We start from the raw sequence: 26,380 nt of genomic DNA on the forward strand, positions 1-26,380 counted from the left end.
CCCTAGTGCAGCACTGCAGGTGGCTAAGGAACTGCCAGGAACTTTCAGATGGATTTGCTGGCAGCCAGAAATGAGAATTCAGGACTCTGAAGCTGTAGCCCCAAAGAGCAGTGAGGTGCTCGCAGGCACCACCTTTGTTTTAGCAATGGAGAGCGAGTGAGCGCGTCCTTCTCTGAAAGGAACCGCTGCCCTCCGTGCCTTCCTTCCGGCAGCTGAGGAGGACAGAGTCCCAAATGTGTTCTGTGGGCTGGCACCAGTCTGTGCTTCTTGTGCCTTTTCAGCACAGCTCTGCCCAAAGCTCCAGCCACAGCTCACACCAGAGGGGAAAGCCCTCGAGTGCAGCAGAGCCTGCAGGGGCTGTTGACATTTACCTCTCCTCCTGTGGCACTGTCGAGGGCTCTGTAAACATCTCCAAAAGTCCTAGAAAAAAAACAGAAGCAGAGAAAGGAGAAGCTGTTTAGATCTTGCAGTGAAAGCCAGCCCACACAGGAGATCTCTGCTGCAAGTGTCAAAACCTGCAGGATGCAGGAGGGCTCTGCCAGAAGGGAGATGATGCATTTTCCTCTCAAGTGCATGGGCACTGGGCCTGTTCCTGAAGCACTGGGGTCCAATTTCTAAAGGGAGTTTAGTCTTTCCTCTTGGGTTTCACTGTCTAAACAGTGTGGTTCCTATCCTGACCACAGAGTGTTTCCCTCTTCAAACCAGGGGAAAGAATTGTTCCTGGGAACTGTGGGAACTGTTATCTCACAGCTTTGATAGGGCATAAGTTGCTTTTTCAGGCAAGCAAGTTACTTCTCTTTTCATTAGTGTGCCAGTATGATTTTGAGACACACAAAAAATGCTAAAGAAATTAACACAGGGCTGTCCCACACTTGAGAGACAAGGAGACCTTCCAGGTCCTGTTGCTTGATGCAGGCAAGACCTCGGTAGCAAGGCATCTCTGACAATGCCTTCTGAGCCCACTCACAAATTCTGAGCAGCATTGAGAGACGGGACGATCTATCCCCAGTGTGTGATCATCTTTGCAGCTGTCCTGACTTCACGCTGGATAGACATTCCACCCCAAACACACCTGGCCCACGGTTGTGCAGGAGTAACTGCTGTTGGACTCACCCGCTGCCAATATAATTCAGATGCGTGTATTTCATCAGGGGATTTTCAGTGGTGTTCACCATTCTCCCTGAGGGAAACAAAATGCAAGATGCTGACTTTAAAGCAGAGATCCCAGCTTCCAGGAGATACAAAAGGCAGCCCCAGCGCCTGGAGCTCTGAGCCCTTTGTGGTCAGCTGGGTAACAACAAGCACAACCAGGCAGACAGCCCTGCAGCACAGGTGGCCAGCACAGAGACTGATTTGTACAGTCCTTTGAAGAGTTCTCTTGACAGGAAACAAAGCACAGGGACATACAATCCCAGGAGAGGAGGACATCTACCCCACCTTTCAGCAGTTTGCCAAAGGAATGCCTTCCCATTTGTAAACCAGAGCAGCTCCAGCTGTAACCGATCCCGACGGGGCTTTCAGCATCAGGACCCTGACCTGTTTGTGAGCAGGCTGAGCTCAAAGATGCCCCTCTCCCAGCTAAGGAAGGCTCCAGCCTCTGCAGTCCCTCCAGCCCTCAGGGACAGGGCAGCGACCACAACAAGGCTGGCAAAGCCCCAGCATGAGCACTGACAGGCACTGATGGGAAGAAGCCAGAGTGAGCCTGAGCCCCAGACAAGCTGTTGCCCCCATTCAGGACACAACAGGATGGGCTTTGAGATCAGCCACACCGAGGCACACATCAGTGCCCTTTTTGTCCCAACAGGTGATGGCAGATACAGAATCCACTGGGCTCTGGTCTCAGCCCCACCAGGTCTCTTATCTGAGAGCACAGCACTGGCAGCTGTTACGGGCAAGAAGCAGATTCATTGGGTTGTGCTGCAGAATCACAAAGGCCTTGATGTGTTTTCCTAGAGACTGATCTGAGCAGGGCCTGGGCCAATGGGTAGGATTCTAACAGTCATGGGAAAGAGTGGGAATCAGGTATGGAAAAGTGCCATGCATCTGAGGGATATACCATGGCTGGGCTGGAGGCTCTCTCCTGAGAAATGCCTGCAGTACAGTTTTATCTGATCACGCCACTTGCATGTGTCTCCTGGGCACATCTTGATAAGCATAAAACTAGAAGATTAAATAAAGTTTGTTATCAAAGTCTCTGTTTTTTCTATGGCGGCACATGGAAAATACCTTGTGCTCTCTATTTGTCCTGTAACCTGATGTTCTTTCAAAGTAGTTCTTATTGACAAAAAGATAGCATTCCCATGAAAATAAACTGCAGATGTAGTAGTGGTAACAGTAACAGTCATAAAATGACATCAGTAAAACGTGGGGTAGAAGGCCTCCTTCAGGATGGAGAAAAACACAACAAAAAACCCCCACCAAAAATGAACAACAGAAAAGCAATCCCACCCCACCCCCCCACCCCCCAAAAAAATGCCCAACTAAAAAGACAAAACTCCAAAGTCAGTCCATTTCTGTGAAGTTTTTTTGCTGTGATGACTGGTTGCAAGTCAGGAGTCTAAGGAGAATTTAGGAAGCTAAAAATTCTGTTCAGTTTGGCCACTAGCACACAGGACTTGCCTAGATCATTTGCTAGGTCACAGCCTTCTGCTGATCCAAGAACAATCCCTGCTTCAGCCTTTAGCAGAGCGGGAAGCTCAGGCAAACCCAAGCCAGTCCCAGGTGCCCTCAGAGGCAGCAGGAACACCCAGAGCTCTCTCGCTGCCTCGGAGCACAGCACTGCCTCTGGGGAGTCCTAAATGGCCCTGTGACACCGAGCACAGGAGGAGCATTTGGTACAGCTCTGCTGACACCTGCACACAACACACTGTCCCTCAGATAAGAAACACCCCAGACGTACCCAGCAGCTCCAGGTACTCCTCCTCAATCTCCTGTTCCCAGGATGTGCCCCAGCCTGAGTTCCCAGGTTTCACAGAAGGGCTTCCTCGAGGTGATGCTGCTGCAGCAGCAGGTTCAGAGCCCATGATGTGCTGGACCTGGAGCATTTCTGGTGGGCACTGTTCCTGTGCCTCACTCCTAACTTGGGGTTCTTCATTGCCACACATTCCCTGCAAGTCTTCGCAGGCTGCCCGGTGAGATGTCAACACTTGCACCTCAAGTCAAACAGAACAAAGCAGTCAGACACTACAGCTTGTCCCTGTCAGCCAGGAGTCATCGACTGTGAGGAAAGGCAAAGAACAGACTGACAGGGGATACAACAGCTTGTTTCAATCCTCCATCTGGGTCACCAAGTTCCACTGTAAAAACACCTCAAGAAAAAAGGAGAGCAGGAACAGGCCAGCAGGAATCAATTTGGATGACTGCTGGCCAAAAGGCCAAAGGACAAGTTTCACTGTCCAGGGCAGATGTTGAGATTCAGCACACCGGGAAATGTCCTTCAGAGTGACTGTGATACACACACTACAGCAGCATGGCACTCAGAGGCATGGCCCCACTCCCTGCTGCTCTGCACTGGAAAGGCAAGAAGGGCAGAAACCACCAGACTGGTGACTGCAGTGGCTGCATCCCTCTTTCACTCACTTGGTTTTGCAGAGACTGACGGAAGCGATTAAGTTTCTCTCTGATGATTTTCATTTCTTCCTCCAGCCGCTTATGTCTTGCCTTGATCATACTGTGAGCTGTCTGAAGCTCTGCATCCAGCTGTTCCTTCATGTTCTCTAATAAACAAAAGAGAGGACATTTCATGAGTGGAGTGGCTGCCACTCTTTCACTCACCTGGTTTTGATGATCGCCCCTCTGCTGATGGAGATTCTCCTCTTGAATTCTTCCCATGTCTTCCTTGTTCTTTCTCTTCACTGCCATGATGTCACTCTGAGCTTCGGGCAGCTCTGCTTGTGGCTCTGCCTTGATGTTCTGTACACACAAAAGCAGAGCAAGGGACTGAGAGCTGCCATCAGGCTCAGCTTTTTTCCTCTTGCAGCCTCAAAATCACATTTATTCAGCCCCTTCTTTCTGCTTCCCTCCCCACATCTGCCTCCATTGCAAACCTCCTGTCCCAGGGCTGATCACTGCAGATTGCAAGGCTCTGTGCTTCCATTGCCTGTGGGACTCCTGGCCTCCTCAGTCCCAAGAGCTCTGGTTTATGCCCCTCTCCCTGCCCTTCCCTCTGTGGCCTGGCCAGTCAGGCTTACCTGGCCATTCTCCTGTGGCTCTTCCACCTGCTGCCTGAGCTGCTCTTCCTGCCCTCGGGCTGGGAACAGCTCTCCCTGAGTCTGGCATGGCAGCTCAGATGAGGCAGTGTGCTCCTGCTCTTTCTCTAGAAGCACCTGCACGGAAAGCAAGTGAAGATGGGTTTCAACTTCCCATACGCCCTTTGTGGGCCAAGACTCACAGACTGCTGGGCTCACACATTCCCAAAGCACTGTGCTGCTGCTCTCCTGGGTCGTTCTCTGCCCGAGGGGAGGCACAGATTCCAAAGTGACCCTGGCCCTACAATCAGGGGCCATCTGGGACTGAAGCTCCAGCAGCCTCTCAGGCAGCTGACAGGGAAGGGGTGGCATTTCTCAAGGGTCTGGTGAGGGCCTCCCTCTGCTTCCGCCGTGTCCTGTTTGTCTTTCAGTAGTGACTGACTCCCCGCCCTGTCCCACAGCTCCATCCTGGCTCTGCAGGGACTTCCTGGGTGAGCTCACTCCTTGTGAGAGACACTTCTGGAGTTCACCTTCTCTTCAGGCCTGCACCAGCATTCCTCCTTCCTGACATCCACACTCTTGTTAGAAAACCGGGTCATTCAGGAGATAAGGATGCATGCAAAGGTCTCTGATGGAAGTCAGAGAACCTCTATGGCCACCTCAGTATATGGAGGAGGACCAAGGTGTTTCTTCTCCCTCTTTTGTCAACGGAGAATTCTGACCAGCAGTAACAGAGTTTCTCATAAGGCCCCATTAACGAATGCACTTACACAGCCCTGGGGATGCCAGTGAAGGAAACCATGTGTCATGTATGGCATGGCATGTATGACCAGAGTCACCAGACCCCAGCTACAGCATGGGATAGTTCCATTCCCTTAAGACATGCAAAAATTTAAAGGACAAATGAAGGCTTCAGGTGAGAAAAGGCTGGAGTAGGAAAACATGAGGGGAAAAAACAACCATCTCTGGAGGGGGAAACATCTCTGCCTGCTCAGGATCAGTCAATGGAACTTGTCTCTACTTCTCTCCCGAATAGATGCCTTTGCATCTTCCACTGCTTTGGAGCAGAGCCAGGAAGATTAAAATCGATAGATAGACAGATCTCACTTTTATCATCTCTCTTTACTGTGCTGTAGTATTTACATTCTTTGAATGGAGAGAGATATAATTCTCTCTCCTAGGTTTTTTTTAAGGGAAGGTAGTGAGAAACTCATAGAAGGAGAGAAAACAATTATTATCTCTACTTGCTGTTCTTGTTTTTTAGTACATGAAGAATGTGTTATAGTGATTGTTTACTGAAAGTGATTTGTTAATTGGATTTTAGAGATAGTTGTTTAGACTGATTAGATAATTAGATAAAAGGCTGTGTGGAGACAGTCACGAGTTTTTCTTTCGTATGTTTTTAGTATAATATCTCTTTAGTATAGTTTTAATATAGTACTATGTAATATACCATAGCTTAATAAAGCATTTGTTTAAACTTCTGAATCATAGAGTGAAAGCACATTTTTCGCCACGTGGGGGTCACCCTGAATCAATCCTGTCCTTTCTGTCGCTACACACATCAGCACTCGGCAGCAGTGCCCCAACCAGCAGCCATCCTGAACTTGCTCTCCTGTTGCTTCAGTAACCCACACTCTTGGGGAATCTGGAGCATGTCGGTCCTTATGGAATGCAATCAGACCCAGAGCATTGCACTGGGAACGGCTCTCTTTGTGCATCTGTGCTCGGGCAAGTTCTTTGCTTGGACTCGCCCACACTGATGGTGCTGAAGTGGCTGGAATCAGAAATGCAGCCCAGCCCCTCCCAGCTCCTCTAATCTCTGAGCACCAGCTGGAATGCAAGGGCATTGATTTCCTACTCAGTTCCCAAACACAACACACACTGATTCCCTGGGCAGCCAAAAGACACGGGAGCCGTTTACGTGAAAAGGATGGGCAAGCCCTACTGGCTGGTCTGGCACCAGAACAGCTCGTTCTGCACCAACATCCCTGCCCCAAACGATGTGTTCTTGTGCAAAAATACTGCATTGTCCAGAACTGCCCCCTTGAAAACTGAAATTCTAGCAGACTTTCTGCCAGTGCTGTAAAAGGGTAGGAAAGACTGAGAAAAAAGCTCCCTTGCTCCCTGGAGAAGGAGAAATTGCACAAGGCTTCTCCTTCTAGCAAACAAACAAATCAACAAAATATGAAAGCGTTACCCACACCAGTGTCTAAAGCACTTGGATGCAGTGAAGGGATGTTTGGCAGGGAAACAGCCCTTGTGCTGAGCATTGGCTCTATGGATCCAAGGCAGGGATCAATGGCAGTCTGCCTGAAGGTCCCTCATGAGCCCCCATTGTCCAGGCTAAAGCTCCCTCAGCACCTCCTGCCTGGCCTTGTGCTGCACCCCTTGCCCAGCTCCCCTGTCCCTCTGTGCCCACGCTGCAGCCCCTCCATGACTTTCTGCTTCCCAGGGCCCACAGCTGCACACAGCACTCCAGCTGTGGCCGCAGCGCTGCCCAGCACAGGGCCACGCTCCCTGCCCTGCTCCTGCTGCCCCACTGCTGCTGGCACAGCCACCGTGCCCTTGGCCTTCTGGGCCCCCTGGCCCCACGCTGCCTCATCTCCAGCTGCTCACGGCCGCCAGCCCTGCGTCCTTTGGGCCCACGCAGCTCCCCAGCCACAAAGGTGCCCATTGCACTTCAGATACAGCAGGCACCGTTGCAAGATGGCCTTCCTGTTCTACCACCTCATGTTCCAAGTAGATATCATCAAGTTTGATAGGAATAGCATTCTAAGTCCCTCTCTTTAAATTAAAATTATCTAATTCAACTGTACAGGAAATTGCTCTTCATTAAATTTTCCCTATCTGCTGTCGGCAAGCATCGTTCTCTTTTCAAAACTAGGTTTTTAGTTCTTCAAACTCTGAGAAGGAAATTTAAAAATATCTATCTCTGCCTTTATTATTTTTGTTACAGGCATGAATATGGTTTTTCTTTCGGCCTTCCTAGCTGGCCCTCTACAGTCTACTGCTACTGGCCAAGCTCTCAGCTTGCTCTACAAGTCTTAAACACCAGGAACATGAAATGTTCCTTTCTCACTCACCTCAGGATCTTCAGCGCTGCTGAATACACGCTTCAGGTGTCCTGTAGTGGGAAGGGAAAATGAACCAGATGCTGTCAGAAAACTGCCTGGGCTGCTGAATCCCACAGAACAAGTCAACCCAAACAGAGATGATTTCCCATTTCACAACATCCCTCCAGGAGACACATCTCTTTCACACAGCCAGCAAGAGATCAGGACAATATTCTTGGTTGTGCCTACACTGCAGCCAGTTTAGCCAGGAAATGAATACAAATATGATCAAGCAAATGCAAAGTGTTTTTAGCACTCAATGCTCCTGTTCTACCAAACACATAAGACAGCTTCTGAAATCTTCTCCTTCAGGTACTCTTTTTTTTTTCACTCAGTGTCATGCACTGATTCTGATTAACTTGCAGGAAACCGTTGCCCAGAAAAGCTTCCCCAAAATCCCCCAGAGGTGGCGCAGTTCTATTGTGGAAAAGCACAGCAGCACTTCCTTTCAAAGGGAACAACTATTTTAGCATTTAGTAAAAGGTCAAGTTAGTCAAATCCTTTCATGACAAAATTTAAAAAGAAAGAAGCTTTCTCGGAATTCTGGGAACAACTGCAGAGTTTTTGGAAAGCCTTAAAGAAGCTCTGCCAGTCTACATTTTCAAAGGTGTCTTGCTTCTCCCAGCAACCTGAGGAAATGACAGACTCTGCTGCCACAGACTCTCCTGTGCAGGGAACGCAAGCCCTGCAGGTTCCCCTGCAAATGCTGCCCCTGTGGCTACAGACACCCCCTTTTTAGCTGAACCTCTTGACAGGAGCTTTACCAAAGCAGAGGCATCCTAATGCTCTTTCTGTTTCAAAATCAGAAACTCAGCCCCCAAGAAAGAGCAGGAAGACATACAAAAGCCAGGTTAGGATACACCCTAAGCTAAGCAGAAGGGAAGCCTCTACTTACGTGCAAAATTTGTGAAATAATAAATGGAATAAGTAATGCCATATGCAGCAAAAGCTGCAGTGGCCAGATGGTTAATTATTGGCATATCTGCAATTTTTCTAAACGGTAAAAAACAAGCCTCTTGTCAGTGGGCAGCTGCCTACTGACAGATGCTTTGACCAGGAAGGTTCTCCTGATCTGAGCAAGGCCTAGGGCTGCTCTGACACTCAGGCCTTCCGTGCACCAAGGCAACCTTCTGATGCCACTATGACGACGGGGCAACCATGCCCTGACATCACAAAGGGACAGCTCTGTGTTGGTCTTTATGCAAAGCAATAACCAACCTTCCCTACAGAAAACACAAAAGAGCCTGGGAAATTCTCATCTGTCACAAAGCACCGAAAATTCCCCTCATGGGCCAAACCCTGTTGTTCAGGGGATCCAAGAGGAACTCCAGGAGTGCCCCAAGCACCTACAGCCTGTACCCCAACTGAGCACTCAGATGGGACACAAGCAAAGGAAACCAGACCAAGATAATGGCCCACAGCTTTGCACGTGTGAGAAATGACTCTCACTTTTAAAATTTTAAAGGTTTAGTAAACCTTAACAAAGGACTGAATAAGGAAAAGTCGCATCATTGGGAGTCTCTGTGACTAGCAGCCATGTGCTCATCTGCAAAAAGGATGCTCTGCCTTTTATACCCTCAGCCCCTCCAAAAGTTTTGCCAGTCAACTCTTTCTCTGCTGCCCATGGGTGGAGATTACTTTCCTGCATCCCGACTGGAGGTCAGGTGTTGTTACACCCTGCCTGCTGGTCACAAGCCAGCCCTCCCCAAATGCCCTGACTGCCCAGGCTGTTACAAGGGGGACGGGAAAGAGGACTATGGGAGGATATATTACAATATAATCACTACTCATGTGAACATCCACATAACATCTGCTTCTTAATTGTCAGAGCCAACCATTGCATTACTTGTCCAGAACACACAGAACCAGGAGAGAAGCCACTGTTGGCATCACAGCTGAAATGCTTCCTAACAAATCTCCCCACATATTTGCACCTTTATTGGACATGCCCAGGGCTCCGGTGCGGGTACATCTCTGCCTCTCTTCCCCTTTGGCAGCAGTGGAACTGGCAGCATCTGCCCGCCAGCAGCAGCTGCTCCCAGCTGGGAACGCCACTGGCGGCGCTGATTTCCAGAGGCTTCTGTGTGCCAGGGGAAGCCAAGGCAGGAGCGGGCTGAACGGTGCTGGCGCTGCTGCTGCTCTGTGCCAGAGAGCCCCGGCTGGGCAGGGCACGGTGCCCACTGCGCTGCGGGCTCCTTCTCCTGCCACAGCTGGGCACACCTGGCAACAAGGCATGACAACCTGTGGGCAAGCCAAGGGGTTTCTGGGGCTGCACTGCTCTGCACACACCCAGCACACCTGCAGCACACAATTTTAACCCTCAAACAGGTAAACCAAAGGAAAACAGCTGGAAAAGATTACATTTTCACCATTCTTACCTGCTCAACAGAAGTCTTCAAAATGAACGTTACCAAGCAAGGCCCAATTCCTGCTGCCAGCTCAGGGTTAGAAGAGAGGCAATCCTTGATCTCAGCACTGGGTGTGTGGGGAATCACTTCCCTAACACGTGCACACCCAGCAATCTCACTTACTAGTTTGTATCCATGGATCTAAGACATATTCAATACTTTGCTGAAACTCACAGGCTAAATATTCCCCCAAATGATTTCATTTATTGATTGATACTTATTGACTTCTTGATACTTAAATCACTTCTCCAAATTTACTGACAAGAGAACAGGAGTGTCCTGTAGGTCCCTACTGGTCATTGCCCCAGGTTCAGGAGGAGGCCCATGCAGAAAATAAGCCAGGACAAAACTGGGCTTGCAAAGCAAATTCTTTCTATTTGTTGCAGTAGCAAATAATACATACCAAGCCCTGGATTCCTAAAAATCTGCTGAGCAGGAGAAGGAGGTGGAGCGTGGTGCTCGGCAGCAGGGGCAGGTGGGCAGTGCACTTTCAGGACATCCCCTGGAGCAAAACCACGTGCATCTCATCCTTCTCACCCTTCCAGCTCAGAACCAGGCCTGGGATCTCCTGCTCAGGAGTGGAATTTCCCAGTTACAGCATCGGCTCACCCATGGCTGGTGTGTGAGATGAGGCCATGAATCCAGGATTTAAAAGAACTGGAAGAGTTAAAATTTTAGCAAGATTTAGTTAGGGGGAAAGAGTATAGCAAGAAGAGTAGAAATAAGAAGGGATAATTAATTTTTATCAGATAAGGTAGTTAAGGCTAGGGTAATATGTCACTTGCCTGTCTTTACTATGTTTAAAGAAGCGGGATGGGATGCGGATTTCTTTGTGACAAAGAAGAGGACCGTAGCCTGCACCTGGGCCCCGAAACTACAACTATAGCCAAGGGGTGTGAAAGCCTGCCAACAGATCATAAGGAAAGAGGTCAAATTGAGGAAGACATCTTGGCCTTCATCAGAAGGAGACCATTCCCCACTTTAAAATCCACCAACCCATTTGAAGTGAAAGACTGCAGAAATGTGAAGGAACTTTGGACTCAATTATAATACATTTTAATTCAAAGGAGGGTAGGCAGTGTTATCTAATGAATATGTGTTAGGTTTTTTGGGATTTATATGAATGTGTAAGATATTTTAGATGAGTAGAGATGAGAGAGAGAGCCAGTGGTTCTTCACGCATGTCTTTAGGAGACAACTCCTCGTGTGCCTGGCTGTAATTAACACACCACCTCCTACCTTTAACTGTGGGGAGTTCTATTCCACACCTCATTTGCTGACCGCGGCAGGAACGCTAATCCACTAATCACTTGGGGCAAAGGGTATGCTTGTATTTGCACAGGTGCCGGACCTAAGTGGGTCCTGGTGAAGGATGTGAAACCGTCTCATACACAAGAGCACACCGACAATTCCACCAGCAGGGAAATGAGCACGCAGACGTGAGCCGCACGGAGAAGCTACGGTGCATGCCAGACGTTCCCCGTTCAACCTGTGAAAGCTACAATTCTGGAGTTTGATGCTGATTTTTGGACTGGGAAAATGGTTTGTATCATAGAGCTCTTTCAGCAAAAGCGTGGTGTCCATTGTGTTCCAAAGAATTCTAAGATATCCAAATTTGTAAAAATTGAAGGTTAGAGGGACAGTTTAGTGCCCTATAGTTGGCCAGTCCCTGAACAAGCGCTAAAAGATTTGCTTGAGAACTGAAATAGATGGGGAAGCTTTTGCCAAAAAACAGCTGAACAGGAACATGGAGCTTGATCATATGATATACTGGAACTTGTTGGTTTTGCTTGCTTGCTTTTGCATGCATACATGCCTGTAGATCAACCAAAAACGAAGGTTTGCCTTGCTTTAGCCAAGTCAGCAGGCTCAGACACCGTGTGTTTGACCCATTTCAGCCCAGACAAATCCTTTGCAACACGTCTGGTCGGTGTGCCTGTGCCAGCCAAGGAGCAGCCAATACCCAATCATGACAAATATTGGTGTGAGGCTGCCAACGAGACCAATCCCATAACCAGCTGACATCACTGGGCCCCTGATCTTCTTAAAGCACTTTCTGAACCTCAAGAATTGGAATTCTTGGTTCATTGGTGATGGAATTTTGTGCTGAGTTTCAGTACCAGGGAGATCCACAGTTGAATGTTACTCCCCATCATCCTGAGGACAGATACTCCAGTTTGTGGTGCAATTGCAGTACCCCAGTGCCCCCTAAGGGTGAAACTGCTGACGAGTAGATGACCTAGATGAGTCCCCACATCAATTAGCAACAGAATATTGGCTCATTTGTGGAGACAGAGCCTGGCAGGACATTCCCTCAAAAATTAAAGGTGGCCCATGTAGCATCAGACAACTCACTGTGATAGCACCTAACGTTAAAAAAGCCATCAAGAGAAAACACAGAGAAAAAAGATTTGCCCATCATTATAAAGAAAACTGTAATAGCAATTTCAGACCCTAGGACCCTGCAAAATGAGGTACATTGAATTTATTTCTACATCAACTTGCCTTGGGTGAGGCATTGAAACCATGACACCGATTGGGGTGTTGGCTGAAGAAAGAAGACAGTGCTACTTCCATTGCAATTAGTGACATGAGGACTGATGTTAGTGCTGTCAGACATGCAACCTTACAGAACAGAGCAGCAACTGATTTCCTTAGCAGCCATTCCATGTGTTCAGTGTCACCCTCATGTTCAACACTGTCACTGTCAGCTTTGACAGCTTTTGGACTGTGTTTGAGAAGTCAATTTTTTCTGACTGTTGAAGGGCTTTGGGGCCCAGAGTTCTTGTTAGGAACAAGGGATTAAGTGTGTGAGCCATGGAGTTGTTGGACCAGGTGTTTTGTCTAAGTGGTGAGAAGGGTTTCTTCCTTTCTGTTTCTCTTTCAAGGGGAATATTAATGTTGCCCCTGAGTCCTCAGGAGGGGAGCCTGTGGACAGAGCTGCAGCAGAGGGAGCTTTGCCTGGCACCGAGAGCTGTGGGAACAATCCCCAGGAGCCCGAGGAGCCTGGTAAGGACAGAGCCCCCACTGGTTTAGAGAGGGGTGAGATGGCTGCTCTGAGCCTGCCTCTGGCAGGGAGGGAGATGAGAAGGCTTGAGTTCCTGTCTGCAGCCTTGGTGCTTCCTGGTGCCTTGAGTTCAAATCCTGCACTGGCACAGCCTGCCTGAGCCCTGCCCTCCACACTTCTCCAGAGGCTCTGACACTGAGTCCTCTGAGGGAATCCACAAAATTAGAGAGTTTTGGGAAAGCTGCAAAGGCAGGTCTCAGATACAGCAGAACTGTGATTAGAGCCAAGCAGCAGCCGTCAGATAGGTCAGCAGAAAAATTATTTAAACTGCAGAAAAGCAAGGACAAATAGAACAATGGTCTGTGTATTAACGCTGGTCTAGAATAAATCTCCAAGCTACAGAAAAGTTTATCTAGCAAGATATTGGGAAGGTTGAAGCTTAATAATGCAGCTCACTGCATTGTGTTTTAAGGCTTACTGGTAGGTATTGTCTTCAAAATAAACAAGCACTGTTTTAACCAAAGGTACCTGTGCTTATAGTGATTGGATCCAACTACTGTCAATATGCTTTTGCTTTGTGTGATTGGTCAAAAAACTTTTAAAGTAAGTTTTAACATTAAGTTCCTGGTCTGCTGCCTGGGATGTGAGCTGCTGGCATCTTCCCATTGTCATAACCACGTAATGAGAGTGATGCTGGAAAACAAACAGCTCGAGGCGCGTTCCTCAGCAGCCCTGGCCCGCTCGGGATTTCTACATAGCCCCTGCCAGCGTCAAATGGCACGGCTTGATTTGCAGGGCAGACAGTCTTAAACATCTGCAATATCCTATCAGAGTCCTAGTTTGGCTTCATTCAAAGAAAGGGGAGAGTGCACCTAACACTGACCACTTGTTAGGCAATATCTTCCACCTTGCCCTTGTACCCCTACAGAGAGGCTGTCTGCAAAATGCCCAGAACACCCTCCAAATCTGCAGCAAGGCCAGGAAAAGCAGGCAGAGAATCTTTCTGTTCTCAAGGTCCCCCTTCCTAGGCGACTTGACCCTTTCTACCTGATTCTCACTTGAGATCTACCCATGATACAGCACTGCAGGAAAACACTTTAAAGGGTCATTAACCAGAACCTGCTTGGAAAGCAAGGGTAGAAACTCTTTCCCTCCCTGATGGGATGCGGGCTGGCAACTGCTGCTCTGAAGATGTGCAGCTGCTCCTGTCTGGAGAGGCCATGGAAGGGCTGTGATGGTCTACGGGAACCAGAGGAATGATGAGCTCAGGTTGGCATTTGAGCTTCATGGGAACAAGCAGAATGAAGAGCTCACAGTGGAGATGAAATTTGCCTGTGCCTGGCTCCTCCAGTGAAACCCCAAGAAGTCCAGATGAAGCAAACACCTTCTCCCAAGAAGCTAGGAAACCTCAGAGTCCTGAGCACCTGCACTTAGCCTGGAAAGGCCGGGAGGCAGCTCTAAATCCTCAGGTGAGGCAGCACTGAGGTCCTGGTATGAGAGCGCTGTGTAGCAGTGCTGTCCAGAGCCACTGCCAGGAAGTTCTGGGAGCTCCAGTCTATGAGATTCAGTTCTACAATTTGAAAGAGCAATGCAGGTCACACCATGCTTGGCTAGAGAGCCCTGCCCTTCACCCGTGCTGCTGCAGCAGGTGTGGGTGCACATGTGCACACACACACGTGCAGGTGAGGGGCAGCCTTCTGAGTGTCACTATGCCCAGCTGCTGGGGCCAGGTACCCTGCTCCAAGGCATCTACACTGTGCCCTAGACCACTGTCCCGCTAAGGCCACACAGGGACACTCCAGAAGGGGTCTGTGCTAGCCTGGGTACACCAAATAATACAGATAGCCCAGTTACACTGTCCTAGGAACAGCAATCCAGTGCAGAATGTTCTGGATGCCCAGCACTCAACCCTGTAGCCGACTTACAGTAGTCGTTGAACATCTCTGGTGCATCCAAGACCCGTTCTGGCTTTGAGGGAATATTTCTGCTATTCTTCCTGCTGGATCCAGGTGCCATTTTCTGACTGTAGAGCACTTTCAGCTTATTCTGACAGCCTGTGTGCAGGGGAACAGATTTGTTAACCTGAGTTAGTTTCCTCCCAGCTGCTCACCCAACTAGGAATCCCTTGGAGTGAAAATGAAGTCCTAAGAGAAACACTCACAAGCCTGCAGTGCACTAAAATCACTGGCAGTATGAACTGCTGAACAGGGGTGAGCTACAATTTCCTCATTCATGGAAACAAATTTGACAAACACTTGGGTTTTTGAATCCCAATATATTTAGTTGCAGTTTAAGCTAGAAAGTGCACAGAAGAGGGTTTGATGCTCTTACAGACTTCATGAAGGTTTGGAACCTGCAGTATAGGTGAACGTTCACTGACATCTTTTCATAAAAACCCTTTCTTTAGGATTTTTCCCCTTCTGAGAAGCTGTGGCCTCAGCAACAAAAGGTAAACAATGGTTATCTGCTGCTGGGGAATGCAACGGGTGGATGTGTGATTGGTCTCGGGTGGATGTTTGGATTTACTGACCACTCAAGGCAGAGCTAGGTCTTGCTCTCTGCTTAGACACAGCCCTTTGTTTATTCATTCTTTCTCTATTCTTAGCTTAGCTAGCTTCTGAGAACTTTCCTTCTATTTCTTTTAGTATAGTAATAATGTAATATATATCATAAAATTATAAATCCAGCCTTCTGAACATGAGGTCAAGATTCTCGTCTCTCTCGCCACCCTGAAGACCCTTGCAAGCCCTGTAACAGGTGACCAACTGGCAGTCATAGCAACTCTCCTAAATAAATTCACTGTAACTGGTATGCCCTCCCTCGACCTCAGGAACCTTAAGAAAGGAGACTCCAGCCTGTACAGCTCTCAGAAACCAGTTGATTTCTCCTGTGACCACACACAGAGCCTCTGTGTTGCTGTTCCCCAGACCTGATCTCCCCTGCTGATTCAGCTCACACAGAGCCTGTATCACACCTTCTGGAGCATTCTGTGGTTTTCCTCTGAGGTGGAGGATTTTTGCCTCTTCTACATCAAAACCATTCAGATTCACTGCCCAGGCTTTCTGTTGCTCCTACAGAGACAAATCACCCTCAGTGCAATGCATTTAAAACAATTCCCACACTGCAATTTAAACAGACACCTAAGTCCCCTTCTCTTAGAATCTGAAGATGTTTGCCTGTGCTGCAAGGGTCAGTCACACAGAGGCAGGTCAAAGCACTTTTTCCTCAGACTGTCATACATCGTCCTGCTCACATTTTCACACAATGGCAAATTCAGTGTCATTGCCAGTGGGAAAAGCCACAGCCACAAAGCGACCAAATGCTTCACAAACAGATTTCAGAAGACAGTGTAAAACATTCCAGAAGTGTTCCCTGTGGAGACATTGTCCTAGAATAGCTACCACCAGCAGTTTCACTTTGCATAGGCTCACAGCTTTGTGTTTGTGTTGCCTGCTACATTTTAAAGCCTCATTAGTCAAAAGCCAAATTTTGCTACCAGAAGCAGCATAGGCTTCGAGTGCATGGCAGTCTCTACAGCTTCAGTCTCATCCTAGGCTCCTGAAGCCCAGAGCTGCAAGTAGTGATGGCTGGGACTTGTCAGTCCCGTCTGCCCACTTGATAGAACCTCTTGTTCACTGCTCTGTAAAGGGGCAGGAAGGAGTAGCGGTTGTTGAAGCAATTGTAACTTAGCAACATGCTCACCTTCTTGGTAGGGGAATCCGCAGCAGGGTCATTCTCTTTGCTTAGGAGGAAATTTGCCATCTCCATCTGCATGGTGCTGCGTTTGGGAATGTAGCGATCCCCCCCGGCCTTTGTGGGGTAGCTTTGAATTTTGGATCCAGATTTACCTGCATTCACATATGAAAAGATTGTCTTACAGCTATTTAAAAGCCTGCATTAGAGCTTTCACGGGAGCAAACCCAACACTCTTCCACATCACACCCACCAGACAAGTAGGACTCTGACGTCTCACGCCACACAGTCACAACTAACTTATATTTTCCTCCCTGCCACCAAGTTGGTTAGGGACAGTGTGGTGCAACTCCTTGGGTCTAGTGCAACAATGCCAGAGTCCAGAGATAAGGGGAAGATACAAAAGCGCTCACAGGATGTAAAGCTGTCAGCTGACAGTCCCGCCCACACTCGTCCTAGCATACAGCTGTGCCAGCAAGGCTCAGCTGGGCGAACAGCAGCTCGCCAGCCCCAGTGCTCAGAGCTCTGCCCCTCATGCTGGCAAGGAGGTGGGTGGCTGTCAGGAGCACAGCCCACCTCCTCCTGCCTGAGCAGCAGCCGGTAGGGCAGCGTGGCAGGGAGCCCAGAGCCCCATGGCTACGGACAAGCAGCCTGGGCGAGGCTCCCGCGCTCAACCTCTGCCGCCGGTGGCCGGCGCTCACCGGCTGTCGTGGACGGCGTCTTGCTGGAGCTGTGGGAGCGATTGCCCGGCTTCACGGGCCACACGCCGACGGGGCTGGGCCCGGGGCCGCTCTCCTTGGCCTTGCGCTGCCATGGCGCAGGCGGCGCGGTCGGGATCAGCGTGTCCAGCTTCAGCAGCCCGTGCAGGTCCGCCTCCAACAGGAACTGCGCCGTGGTCCTGCGGGCGGGCGGGGTTAGCCGTGCCCAGCGGCCGGGCTGAGCCTGCTCCGACAGCCCCGCCGGCCTCCCCACCACCGGACCGTGCAAGCGCTGCGGCCGCTCCTGCCCGCCAACGCACACCCCCACTCTCCCCAGCCGCTCCTCGGGACACTCCGTCAGCCGATACGCCCTCCCTCCCTCCGCTCCTCGGGGGTCCTTGCTCAGCCGGCACCTCTTCCAGCCGCTCTTTGGGGCTCCCTCCGATAAGCGACATTCTCCCTTCCCCTGCCCGCCTCACCACAGCCTCCCCGCTCGGGACTGCGCCTGCAGGCCGCCTCTCCGGCCCTGTGGCACGCTCACCTCCGCGGCGCCGCCGCCGCTCGGCCGCCCCGCAGCATTTCAAACGGCGGGCGGACGGGGCCCCGCTGGGCCGCTTCACACCCACCGGCCGCGCACTGCCCGGCGACGGCCGCGCGACGCAACGCGATTGGCTGAGCCGCGGGACGGGGCGGAGCGCTCCGCGCATGAAGTGAGGGGGCGGGACCGGAGGCGGGACCAGGTCTTGCTAAGGCGGGGCGATCCGCACCGGGGGCGCGGCGCCGCAGGAGGGACCAGGCGGGGGCTCGGGGGGAACAGGAGTTTATGGCGGGGTGGGGGCGGTCGTGGCTGCCCGCGGCTCCCAGCCGCTCATGAGCAGGTAGGACTGGTTGGCCATGTCGGTGCTGGACAGGCGGCTCCCAGAGTGCTCCGGCGGCGGGCCGGGCAGCACCTCCAGCAGGCAGGGCAGGACGGTCTCCTCTGGCGGCTGCTTTTCGAAGGCATGGCCTGGGGCGACATGGAGTGGACGGGGTAGGGGCTGCCCTTCGAGCTGCCCCTGGGAGCAGCTGAGTCGCCCTGCCCACCCACTGGCCTGGCCGTGCTTGCTGCTTTCCTGGAGGAAGCTGCCCAGAGCACGGTGCAGCTCAGGAACGGGCGGCCGGAGTTTCGGCTTCATGTTGCTGGGTACGCAGGAAGGGGCATCGAATTTACCCTCAGACTTGAGGTGCCCTAATGCCCCATGCAAGTTGCCCAGGCTTGGTGCTGGACCCCCCCGCCTGCCCCCGGCACAGCCCTTACCTGTAGAGGGAGGGGAAGGTGCAACACAGCCCCAGGAGCGCTGCTGAGAAGAGCAGCGGCACCACCGTAACACTGGGGCTGAGCCAGCCTGCATCGGCGGAGGAATGCCGGAACTGTAGCCTTTCCCAGAGCCACCATCTCTGAGCCCCTCGCAGCCCCCTGCCCCGTGCCCCCCTCCCCATTTCCAGCACTGTCTGCCTCTTGCCCTCAGCCGTGAGGCTTCTGCGGCCGCAGCCTCCAGCCCTGCCCCTTACCCGCATCGGCCACGGCATCAACCACAACGGGTTTGGTCCCGGCGCTCCAGCTGCCCCGGTACCACGGCCCGCTGGGCTGGACCCGCACCTGCGCGGGGTAGCGGGAGCCTGGCCGCAGGTCCAGGACCTCTTTCCTCGCTGATCGCGGAACCTGCAGGACCTGCGGGGCAGAGCCGAGCCGGAGGCATGGCTGCTGTGGGCTGGCACCAAGGGGCGGGTCCCGCTTGGCCCGAGCCCGCGCCTGCCGTGTGTCAGCAGCGGAGGAGGGCAGCGCTGCTCGGGCTTCCCTGGGCAGGCCTTGCCTTCCAGTCATGGCTTTTCTCCATGGCATAGCGGACCTGGTAGTCCAGCTGCTCTGCAGGCAGCTCCAGGGGCGGCAGCCACTGCACGCTCAGCCGGCCCTGCGACACTGTTGCCTGCACAAGCTGTGGGGCATCTGTGAGCATTGCTGGTGTTGGGGATAGGCATTCGTCGCTCCTGTGAAACGGGACATGGGACACTGTGTCCCCTGTGAGACAAGCAGGGGCTGCGGTGGCACTGGGACTCACCAGCCTGGTGCAGCCAAAAGGGCTCCTTGAAGTAGCTGAGTGTGGGCAGCATGTGGGTCCTGGTGACATTCACCAGGACAGAGATGGCACTGCCAGCCTTGGGCTGGAAAGTGCAGGCATAGGTGCCCTGTGCCCCCCTGCTTACCTCCTCGCACTGTTGCCATGCATCTTCCCTGTGGGAGGAGTGGGGAGCCAGTCAGTCTCACCAAAGCAAACCCACAGCCAGCATTCCTCCTGCTCTTCCCCAGGAAAGCTACTACTGCTTGTAGTTGGAGGTGCAATGTGGTGAGGGGGTATGAGATTGGTGGTGGAAGGGCAGGACAGAGCAGGGCATGGGCAAGGGGCCCAGTGTGGGATATTGGGACACAGCAGGACCAGTGGTCTCTGGGATGTGCCTGCATGGGTGCCACCTGCCTGCCATGCCCCTTACCTTGTGCCAGCCCCGCTCGGAGGTGGCCGGTAGAGGAGCTGGTGGGAGCTGTGGGGCTCTGCAGGGTCCCAGCTCCACTCGCAGCGCTCGTGCCGCAGGTAAGGGGTTCTGCAGCACAGCCCGATGTCTCCTGGGCAGGGAGAGCCAGGACAGGGAGGGGGCTGCTTCCCCTTGGCCCCCCAAAACTTGGGAGTTACACCTTGCTACAGCAGGACCCCCACCCCAGCAGCCCCAGGCGTGGGTGCCTCCCTGCTGTTGCTGCCAGCACCCTGCAGAGGGGATGGCTGCTCACCGGAGGAGTGGGGGGTCTCTGCAGCCAGAGCCTGTGACCAGGGCCCCCAGACGCCGTCCATGGAGGTACCGTCGGGCTTGCTGCACAGCTGGATGTGGTGCCTCACCCCTGGCTCCAGGCCCCAGAGCACCACCCAAGTGTTGGCCTGGACCAGCCTCTGCAGGAGAGGGGCCAAGCTGAGGAGCAACTGCAGGCTCCAAAGGCCCCTGCCCATCCCTGACACCTCCAAGGACCTGTCCCAGTGCTGCTCATTTCAGAGGGTGCTGCCTTGGGGGAGAGAAAAATCAATCTTCTGCCTTTCAGGGAGCTGAACGAGAAGGGACTCTTCACCATCCAACACCTGGCTGGGTCCCATTCAGAGGTCCTGCTTTGAAGCCTCCGTCAGGTTTGCTTGGCAGTTACCAGCGAGGTGAGAACATTGTTCTGAATTGTCCCCTATACTTCATACACGGTGTGTAGAGTAGGTATGTGCTTGTGCTGGAAAAGAAATGAAATTTAGCAAAATATTTAATTATAGTGAGTTGTGTGTGAACTGGTTTGTTAAAAAGTAGTTTTGTAGCCGTTGAAAAGTGTGTTGAGTTTTGTGTGTGTAACCTAGCAGGTAGTCTTAGGGATTTAATAAATAATTAAACTAGTGCAGGAAAGTAAGAATGCTAACGTGTCTGGAGGCAGCATACAATGCTCTTAGAATAAGATAAGCAGAGGATTAATGATCTTGTTTGTGAACCAAGGAATGTATCACAAGGGGTCTGTGACCAGGCAAGGGGAACGGGGAAACTGTTTCTTGGAGACTTTGTTAGGAACCGCATGTATAAGAGGGAAGCGCCCACACGTGAATTTGGGGGCTCGGATTTTGGGACGTGAGTCCCCCAGTTCCCCGGGCCCTTAATAAAGCACCCACAAAACTTATCCGAGTTTTGTGTCATCTATCAATCGGGCAACAGTTTTCTGGCGACCGCGGCAGGACTCCAAGGGCCGCTGGGGCGGTTCCCAATCCACTCCAAGCCGGCACCGAGCACTTCTCGGGGAGTAATCGGTCGTACCCGACACCCCGTGCCTGTTGGACAATTGCCAAGGTGAGCCCGAAGGTGCTTTATATTGGAAAAAGGTGATAATTGGATTTGGATTTGGTGGTTGGTAAAAAAGCCTAGGCTCCGGCCATAAGACGTCTAAGGACGCAGGGCTGGAACTCACCTCCTGTTTGTTTTAGGGAAGGACGGCGAGAAGGTATATTGGTTTAAGGTATATTGGTTTATTGGGATTAATAGTGGAATTAAAGGTTGTCATATGATGTCTTTTAAAACTTTTAAAACCTTAGTGCAAGCCAATGGTAAAATACCTGGAAATACACCATTAGGTTGTATATTGAAACGGTGGAAAAGTGAGGGGTATTATCAAGAATTGGATAAAAGCAAAATGATAGATTATTGTAATCATTGGTGGCCTGAATATGAGATTGGGGAAGTGGGATGGCCGGTGAATGGTACACTGGAATTGGGGATAATGGAATCTTTGATGCAATTTTTAAGGAGAAATGAGAAATGGGATGAAATACCATATTTGGATTTGTTTTTCGTTTTATATCGGAAAGAGGAATGGCAAAAGGAATGCGGTATTTTTGTTTTAGAAGTGAATGATGAAAGGGAGTGTGTGGGATGTAAAGAAAGAAAGGAGCGTAATTTGTATCCTTCAGTCAAGGAAGATTTGTCTTATTGTATAGCACCTCCGAGGGTTCCGGTTGCTCCTAATGTGCCCCCTGCTCCCTCTGCGGATATAGCTATAAAAACGGGATCTAGTGAGAGTGATAGTGATGGTGGTGATTTAGAAAAGAATGAGAGTGTTAAAGGAACTCTGTTAGCAGGGCGGACTCACAAGGGAAGGAAGGGGCAGAAGGGGCCACAGTTAATTGCGCCGTTAAGGGAAGCTGTGGGACCACAGGGAGAAAGGATACTTATAAAGGTGCCTTTCTCCCCTGGGGATTTGGTAATATGGAAGCAATCAGCGGGGAGTTATCGGGAGGATCCTGAAAGGGTGGCAAGGGTGGTTAAAATGGTAATAAAGACTCAGAATCCGGACTGGAATGATTTACAGGTATTATTAGATACTATAATGGATTCCACGGAAAAGGAAATGGTTATTAGAGCCACTAGAGAAAAGGCTCGTGAGGAGATTCGGTTGAGACAACTAAATGAGACAGTTGATGAATTGGTACCAAGTGAGGAACCTAAGTGGGACCCAAACTCTACGGGAGGAATAAGGGCTGTAAAACGATATCAGGAATTGTTGGTGGAAGGAATTAGGACAGGAATACCTAAGACTATGAACTGGTCTAAGTTGTATTCGGTCAAGCAGGACAAGAATGAGTCTCCGTCTGCCTTTTTAGAACGATTAAAAGACATGGGTCGGAAGTTTACTAATTTAGATGTAGAGGATCAATCAGGAAAACTTCAATTGGCCTTGTTGTTTATGGGGGCAATCACAAGAGGATATTAGGAAAAAGTTACTAAAGCTGGAAGGAGAGGATACTAGAAGTTTGGATAAAATGCTGGAGGTAGCGTGGAAGGTATATAACAACAGGGAAAAAGAAACTGCAAAAAGACAACAAGCTAGTATTCTGGCTGTAATGCAACAGACAGGGGCAGGAGGAAGACCCATTAGGGGTCGAGGTCGGGGAGGAACTAATCGTGGACAGAGGGGGGTTGCCAAGAGGTCGGGGAGGATTTGGGTTTGCACCTAACATGGGGAGGTTGGATCCAAACCAGTGTGCGTTTTGCCGACAATTGGGACACTGGAAAAATGAATGCCCGGTTAGAGGAGGTATGGGCATGGGAAACATGGGATTAAGGACAGGTCCAATGGGGAATGCTCCTGTGGGAGGATTCACAGGAGGACCAGCAGAAGTCGCTCAAGCACTAGTTTTGGGAAACTATCAGAATCAAAGCTGACTAGAAAAGGATTTAAGGGTAGTTTTAGAAATAGATGGAAAGGATCAAGAATTTATGGTAGACACTGGAGCTACTTATTCTGTACTCAATAGACAATTGGGACCTTTGAGTGACACAACGGTACAGGTGGTGGGGGCAACAGGGAAGCTAGAGGAACAACCATTTTTACAACCTTTAAATCTTAGGTTTGGGGGGAAGGAATTGGATCACCAATTTTTGTATATGCCAAACTGCCCCACACCCCTTCTTGGCAGAGACCTGTTGTCCCGACTTAATGCGAAAATAATATTTGAAGGGGGAAGGGTGAAATTGGAAATACCTGAGGAACAAATAGCAGGCATTTTTGTAATCAAGGAAGTGGATGCCTCTCCTATTCCAGAAGAAATTGAGCAGGCTGTAGTACCCTGGGTATGGGAGTCAGGGGTCCCCGGAAAATCTAAAGCTGTGCAGCCAGTAAAGGTGGAGCTAAAGGAAGGGGCCCGACCAGTGAGGATAAAGCAATACCCCTTGAAGCTTGAGGCAAGGAGGGGAGTAGCCCCGTTAATTAAACAATTTTTGGCTCAAGGAATATTACAGGAATGTGAATCGGAGTATAATACTCCAATTTTTCCAGTAAAGAAACCTAATGGTAAGTACCGTTTGGTACAGGACTTAAGGGCTATTAATGAAATAGTGAAAGACATACATCCAGTTGTTGCTAGTCCTTATACCTTGTTAACATCTGTATCGGAGGAGTTTAAATGGTTCTCAGTGATTGACCTTAAAGATGCCTTCTTCTGCATCCCACTGGCAGTAGAGAGTAGGAAATATTTTGCCTTTGAGTGGGAGAGTCCTGATTTTGGGAGAAAGAAGCAGCTTATGTGGACGAGACTCCCACAGGGATTTAAATGCTCCCCTACTATTTTTGGAAACCAACTGGCCAAGGAGCTGGAGGAATGGAAGATAACCCAGGTAACAATATCCCCATCCTTGTATGTAGTCCTGCAGTACGTGGACGACATTTTTCTGGCTACTAAGGAAAGGGAAATGTGCGTGGAATTAACAATTAAATTACTCAACATGCTTGGCCAAGCAGGGTATCGGGTTTCTAAGGAAAAAGCTCAATTGGTCAAAAATAGCGTTATTTACCTCGGTTGTGAGATCACACAAGGGCAGAGACATTTGGGAGTAAACCGAATAGAGGCAATATGTGCTATTCCTTTGCCTCGTAACCATCAGGAATTGAGATCTTGTCTAGGAATGGTGGGATGGTGTCGACTGTGGATCATGAATTTCGGTCTCCTAGCCAAGCCACTATATGAGGCCTTGAAGCAGCATCGGTTGGAGTGGACGACACAGCAAAAGAAGGCCTTCCAGGAATTGAAGCAGGCACTAAAGGAGGCCCCAGCCCTAGGACTCCCTGACCTGACCAAGGAATTCCAGTTGTACGTGAATGAGAGGCAAAAACTGGCATTGGGGGTCCTCACCCAGAAGGTGGGATCCTGGAAGAGGCCAGTGGGATACTTCTCTAAACAACTGGATTCGCAGACCCGACCTAAAGGATGAACCATTGGAAGAACCTGAATGGGAACTATACACTGATGGATCCAGTTTTGTCGAGAATGGGACTCGCTATGCCGGGTATGCAGTGGTAACATTGGATCAGGTAATAGAGGCAAGGGCTTTGTTACCTGGAACTTCGGCCCAGAAGGCAGAGGTAATTGGACTCACCAGAGCCCTGTATTTGAGCAAGGACAAAAGGGTTAATATCTGGACAGATTCTAAATATGCCTTTGGTGTGGTTCATGTACATGGGGCATTATGGAAGGAAAGGGGGCTTTTGAATTCACAGGGAACCAACATCAAGCACCGGGAAGAAGTGCTACAGCTACTGGATGCGATACACAGTCCCAAAGCAGTTGCAATAATGCATGTTAGAGGACATCAGACTGCGGAAGGAGACGTTTACAGAGGAAATCGATTTGCTGATGTTACAGCACGCAAGTGACACGGGAAGTATGGACTCAAATGGCATTGGTACCGGTAAGAACAAATCCGGCTACCCCATACCTGAATCAGGAGCCCAAATATTCAATAGAAGATGGAAAACTAATAAACTTGCTAGGGGCACAGAAGAATCAACTTGGGTGGTACGTTACACCAATGGGACAAATAGTGGTACCTACCCGCATAATGAAATTTATTTTGGAATCAGAACATAACAAATGTCATTGGGGGGCAGAGGTATTGGTAAAATTTTTGAAGAATGAGATAATCTCTAATCAGATGTTAACAATGGCAAAAAGAGTTAATGCAATGTGCCCGGTATGTTTGAAAAATAATCCAGTAGTTAGGAGACAAATACAAATGGGAAAGTTGCAAGTCGGGCCACAACCAGGAGATTACTGGCAAGTTGATTTTTCTGAATTGCCTAGGGCACAGGGATACAGATACTTGTTAGTGTACGTATGTACATTCTCAGGGTGGCCGGAAGCTTTTCCATGTAGAACTAATCAGGCTAAGGAGGTGGTAAAAACCTTGTTAAAAGAAATAATACCAAGATTTGGAGTACCTTTAGGATTGTCATCAGATAGGGGTCCGCATTTTATAGCCGGGGTAGTGCAGGAATTAGCACGAATGTTAGATATAACCTGGACTTTGCATACCCCCTGGAGACCTCAGTCTAGTGGGCAGGTGGAAAGGATGAATCAAACCCTGAAAGGACAAATCAAAAAGATTTGCCAGGAAGCTAAACTGCACTGGCCTCAAGCTTTGCCTTTGGCCCTACTCAGGATTCAAATTAAACCAAGGGAAAAGGTAGGCGTAAGTCCATATGAGATATTATATGGCAAACCATATCATGCAACTGTATTAAAAGGGGAGGTACATGTGAGTGGGGACCAGGCGATTGCAGAGTATGTTATGTCACTTAATAGAATTCTTTAAGAAATACGTTACAGTGAAATAGACCGCTCACGCTGGAGAATTCTGTCCACGACATCCAGCCTGGGGACCAGGTGTACGTCAAGAAGTGGATCACGGATCCGCTACGGGAATCATGGAGCGGACCCCACCAGGTGATGATGACGACCTACACGGCGGTGAAGGTCCAGGGGATGGATGCTTGGATCCATTACACCAGGGTAAAGAAGGCACCGTTCCAGTGGGAAACCCAGATAGTGTCTCCAACCCGGATGATCTTCCGCGCAAAGCCGCCTTCTTAATTATATTACTGCTAGTGATCATGAGACTATTACCCGTTCAAGGGTCTACTCTAGTACAGGTTGAAGAAACAAAGGTTACAGTCATGGAAGGGATGGATGTTCAATTAACTTGTGTTATCTTTGACAGCCAGAAAGTTGAGGCCGGTGAAGTTATTGCAATATGGCAACGGGGGGCTGAAAGAAGCCGAGGCAAGATAGGAGTCGGTTGGGATCAGGATAAACAACAAGGAAACACGGTACTGAATCTTACCAAGGTAACCACAAACGATACGGGAGAATATACATGCTTGGTCAAAATACGG

The 26,380-nt window shown here is 50.1% G+C and overlaps 2 protein-coding genes across 2 annotated transcripts; both read right to left on the reverse strand.

Annotated features, from left to right (window-relative positions):
- Window positions 1–11,863: 11,863 nt before the first annotated feature.
- LOC132082856 (cell division cycle protein 20 homolog) lies at window positions 11,864–17,816 on the reverse strand. Its single transcript, XM_059487270.1, has 7 exons — window positions 17,651–17,816; window positions 17,113–17,544; window positions 16,421–16,566; window positions 15,693–15,789; window positions 14,644–14,772; window positions 12,067–12,077; window positions 11,864–11,950 (listed from the first exon to the last, which is right to left on the reverse strand). The coding sequence occupies exons 1-7, from the start codon at window positions 17,814–17,816 to the stop codon at window positions 11,864–11,866; spliced, it is 1,068 nt and encodes a 355-aa protein (XP_059343253.1).
- A 114-nt stretch (window positions 17,817–17,930) lies between these two features.
- On the reverse strand, window positions 17,931–20,144 carry LOC132082857 (thrombopoietin receptor-like). Its single transcript, XM_059487271.1, has 8 exons — window positions 19,931–20,144; window positions 19,639–19,768; window positions 19,209–19,381; window positions 18,963–19,108; window positions 18,661–18,820; window positions 18,407–18,494; window positions 18,197–18,288; window positions 17,931–18,115 (listed from the first exon to the last, which is right to left on the reverse strand). Exons 1-8 carry the CDS (start codon window positions 20,142–20,144, stop codon window positions 17,931–17,933), a joined length of 1,188 nt encoding a protein of 395 aa, XP_059343254.1.
- Between the last annotated feature and the right edge of the window lie 6,236 nt (window positions 20,145–26,380).

Source organism: Ammospiza nelsoni, chromosome 22, assembly GCF_027579445.1.
Source record: "Ammospiza nelsoni isolate bAmmNel1 chromosome 22, bAmmNel1.pri, whole genome shotgun sequence".
In the NCBI taxonomy this organism is placed as follows: Eukaryota; Metazoa; Chordata; class Aves; order Passeriformes; family Passerellidae; genus Ammospiza; species Ammospiza nelsoni.

Coding starts and splice junctions, on each gene's coding strand:
- LOC132082856 (XM_059487270.1), bottom strand. CDS start 17,816: ATGCGCGGAGCGCTCCGCCCCGTCCCGCGGCTCAGCCAATCGCGTTGC. Junction 16,567..17,112: donor GACGCCGTCCACGACAGCCG/GTGAGCGCCGGC, acceptor ATGTGAATGCAG/GTAAATCTGGATCCAAAATT. Junction 14,773..15,692: donor ACCACAGAATGCTCCAGAAG/GTGTGATACAGG, acceptor CCCTGCACACAG/GCTGTCAGAATAAGCTGAAA.
- LOC132082857 (XM_059487271.1), bottom strand. CDS start 20,144: ATGGGCAGGGGCCTTTGGAGCCTGCAGTTGCTCCTCAGCTTGGCCCCT. Junction 19,109..19,208: donor CTTTTGGCTGCACCAGGCTG/GTGAGTCCCAGT, acceptor CCCCAACACCAG/CAATGCTCACAGATGCCCCA. Junction 18,495..18,660: donor TGATGCCGTGGCCGATGCGG/GTAAGGGGCAGG, acceptor CCGCCGATGCAG/GCTGGCTCAGCCCCAGTGTT.